Source organism: Chenopodium quinoa, unplaced genomic scaffold, assembly GCF_001683475.1.
Source record: "Chenopodium quinoa cultivar QQ74 unplaced genomic scaffold, ASM168347v1, whole genome shotgun sequence".
NCBI lineage: Eukaryota > Viridiplantae > Streptophyta > Magnoliopsida > Caryophyllales > Amaranthaceae > Chenopodium > Chenopodium quinoa.
The window spans coordinates 1,638,341-1,642,235 of record NW_018743175.1 but is presented as its reverse complement, the minus strand read 5'-3'; the positions used below and the strand labels follow the sequence as shown (position 1 = coordinate 1,642,235).

At 37.2% G+C, this 3,895-nt stretch overlaps 1 protein-coding gene across 1 annotated transcript; it reads left to right on the top strand.

The window, feature by feature from the left end:
- The first annotated feature begins 716 nt into the window (after positions 1–716).
- On the top strand, positions 717–3,574 carry LOC110732375. The gene has a single exon (XM_021912310.1). It carries the CDS (start codon positions 1,027–1,029, stop codon positions 3,217–3,219), a length of 2,193 nt encoding a protein of 730 aa, XP_021768002.1. The 5' UTR covers positions 717–1,026; the 3' UTR covers positions 3,220–3,574.
- Positions 3,575–3,895: the final 321 nt, after the last annotated feature.

Below are 3,895 nucleotides of genomic sequence, written 5' to 3'. Positions count from 1 at the left end.
TACGAAATAGAGTATATAATAATAACAAAAGTTGAATTGATCACTTACATTGCAAATGCGGGTTTGTTGGTTATTTTTTGGTATTGTTGTTGGCTTGTTGGATCTGCTCTTAATGTCTTTGTGATTCAGGGGCAGGCTGCTGAAGATCACCAAGCCTCGAGATTACAACAGAATCAACAAGAACTACTTTCTTCATAGGGAAAAAAACAGATCTTTAAAATTGAAAACGAAATTACAGCGAGATTAGAAAAAAATTCAAACGAAGATTTTAAATATAATTAAAAAAAATCAAAAATGAAATTCAGAAACAAAATTGAAAAAAATAGAAAACTATTTACAAACAAAATTTACCTTTGAATACTCCCTTGAATTGCAATCTTAGTTTTAGGATGATCAGAAGAAACACCAGGACGAACTAACCCAAATGGAAATCGCAATCGATCCAATATATCAACTGCATGCAATTAAAGCAAGAACTAATTAACATACCCACCCAACCAACAAAGAAAACGCACAAAACAAAACTCAATAACAAAATATAACAAGTAGAAAAAGCACCTAATTAAAAGATGGTATGACAAAAATTAAAACCCAAGATCACAAATTCAAAACCCAGAAAAATAAATTCAATAACAGTAATACCCACATGAAATAACATCGAAAAATCAATGATAAATAAAAATGAATAAAGAAGAGAAAAAGGAGCTAACTTGGAGGTGATTCTTATGGTGGAAGCCATGGAAACGCGATGAGATGATCTGGGGAGACGACATCGAGAGAAGGCAAAGAAAAGAAGAGAGAGAAAAGAAGGGACTGCCGAAACAAGTTCTGCCGAACTGGTGTGCCGAAACAAGTTCAATGGCAGGATCGTAAATAATATCAAAGCCTGAGGGTAAAATGGTCCGCGCACTGGTGTACTGTTCATAAGAAACTTCTCACTTTTAAAGAGTTGTAGATGTTGATAGATTACAAGTAGAACAATTTTATTCAAAAAGAAGAATAGAAAAAACACAGCACAAAATTCCCATGGCATCAATACCCACTAAGCAAACGACTGCTACAAACCATAAACAAAGAAAAAAAGCACAAAGCAAACATCTTAAAAACCAATCACACGTCTTCCCAATTTACTTTATACCTCTTCCTCTCTCCTCCATTTTGCTTAATTCTCAAGGCTTCTCTTCATCATCATCTTCTTCTTTCTGCAACTTTTTCAATCAAATACAAATCCCCTGTTTCTGGGTTTGTTTGTGTTCATCAATGGCGGACGGAGGGTTATACACGAAACCCAAAAGGGTACCAACAACACAAACACAAAACAAAAAGAAACCAAGTAAGTTTTACTCTAATTTCTTATTCAAAGCCATAATTATCACAATTTTCTTAGTTATAATCACCCTTTTTCCTTCAGAAGCTCCTGAAATTGTTAGCCCATCAATTTTTTCACGATGGTGGGAGCTTCTTCATTTAATTTTTGTGGGAATTGCTGTTTCTTATGGTTTATTTAGCCGTAAAAAGGTTGATGATGATTCAGAGGGTGATAAATTTGATACTGCTCAATCTTATGTTTCTAAATTGCTTCAAGTTCCTTCTGTTTTTGATGATGATGTTGATTCCCCAACTGGGTCTCATGATAATCATATTCATAATCATAGTTTTAATAATAATAATAATAATAATAGTAAGGTTCAAACATGGAGTTCTCAGTATTATAGAAATGAACCTAAGCTTGTTGTTGCAAACAATAGTGCTATTGTGGATGATAATAAATCTGGGTTTGGTGAAAAGCCATTGTTATTGCCTGTTAGGAGTTTGAAATCGATGGTTTCTGATGGAAATGATGTTGATTCTGGGGTTTCTAGGGTTTATGCTAGATCAAATTCTAAGGAATTGTCGAATGATTCGAGAAGAATTAGTAGAAATGATGTTAAAATGGCTAGTGAGGAGGATTATGGGGTTTCAAGGGGTTATGCTAGATCAAATTCTGGTGTAAGTGCTAAGGGTGGGAATGATTCTAGGAGAATGAGCAGGAATGATAGTGTGAAATCTCGAGGCTCGGTTCATAGTGAATTTGGGTCTGTTAATGGGGATGATGAGGTTTCTAGATCATTGAGTAAGACTAATTCGAATTCGAGTTCAAGGGGTATTTCGAGGATTTCTAGGAAACCTTCAGGTGGGGATTATGGGGGATTGGATGATGAAGTTGTTGAGGAGCGTAAGGAGAAGGTTGAAGAGAGTGTTGTGCTTCCATCTCCAATTCCGTGGAGATCGAGATCAGGGAGGATGGAAGTTAACAAAGAATCAATTGATTCTTCCTTGCATTCACTCCCTGCATCACTTGAGGAGAGTGGAGCTGCTCAGCTGTTGAGATCAGAGTCCTCTCTGTCATCTCGATCTAGCTCATCGTCCTCTTCGCCTAAGGAGCTATCTCCATCCCCAACACTGTCCTCTCCGAAGAGGCTGTCTCCTGCACCATCCTTGTCATCAGAGTCTCTAGCTAAAAGTGTTGAAGATTATGGGAGAAAGAAGCCTGTTTATAGTTCCCATCTCCCACCACCTCCACCTCCTCCACCACCTCCACCTAGTCATAAATCACAATTTGTGAAGGCGAATTCTAGCAAGCTCAATGATGAAAAGTCCAGCCGTTGCACGGAGTTTAAACGAAGTATATGGAGTGAACCAAAGGACATAGGCAAGGCTAATAGAGAGGAACCATTGAACAGAAGTTACACTGGTTTGGAAACAAAACCTAGAAGTGGCACTGATAGTTCATCTGTGGGGAAGTCTGTTAGAACTGTTAGAGCTGGTGATATGATATCTGCAAGAAATTCCCGAGGTATTGATGCAGAAGATAGAAGATCAGTGGACAATGATTCAGAGTTATCAGACGTGTCTGAAAAGCCAGAGAGAAAAACTGCAGGTTACAATCCAATTTCAAGGGGATCTTTCACAGAATACCCAAAGGAAACTAGGGATTTTCTTGAACAAGTTCTGGTGAGAAGTGATGATGATTCTGAAAGCGAGGATGATAACTATGTTGAAGAACGAGTGGAACCTGCAAAGGTTGAGGAATCGCCTTCTGATAATGTTGATGAGGGGCCTGATGTTGATAAGAAAGCTGATGAGTTCATTGCCAAATTCAGGGAGCAGATAAGACTTCAGCGAATTGAGTCCATTAAGAGAACAGCTGGGCAACTTAAAAGAAACTCTGTGAGGTAATGAAGGTTATTTCAGCTGTCTTATTCGCATCACTTGTATTCCTTAGGGGCCATATGTTTGTAATTTTAGTTATCATCAGAATTTTACTTGGATACGATGTATAGAAATTTGCATGGATTACTCTGTAATCAGCTATGACTTACAAATAGTATCTGCCCAATGCTATCATATGCATATTGTAGCTTATGACTATGAACCTTGTATTGTGCTGAAGATGACCATTTGTCGTTAGAGATTTGAGTTGTAAGTTACTAAGTTGTAACTCTTGTAAATTGGCAGTGAAGCTCAGCCAACTAGTAAAATTTCATAGGTGAAATACTTTGAAATCAATGATGAAACCTTTTTCCTGGTAGAATTTTGGGTTGCTGAGCTTTGGTAGTGTAACACATAGCCAATTAATATTAATATACAGACTTTCTAGTGTCGAATATTAAATGTAATGCACTCGAAAGGGAATTCTGAGTGTTAGTCTTGGATTGATCTTGTCAGCTCAGAAGCTGCAACAGTGATTGAAACTTGAATCAATATACCCTACATTCATATATTTTTCGATGATTAGTCTACTTCTCCAGACATCTTGGAGGTTTCGAAGTTGCTGAAAATTTTATGGGTAGCAATTTGGTGAACTTTAAGTCATTATGCAATTTTGCTGAACTGTTGATCAAGAAAGTGCTTC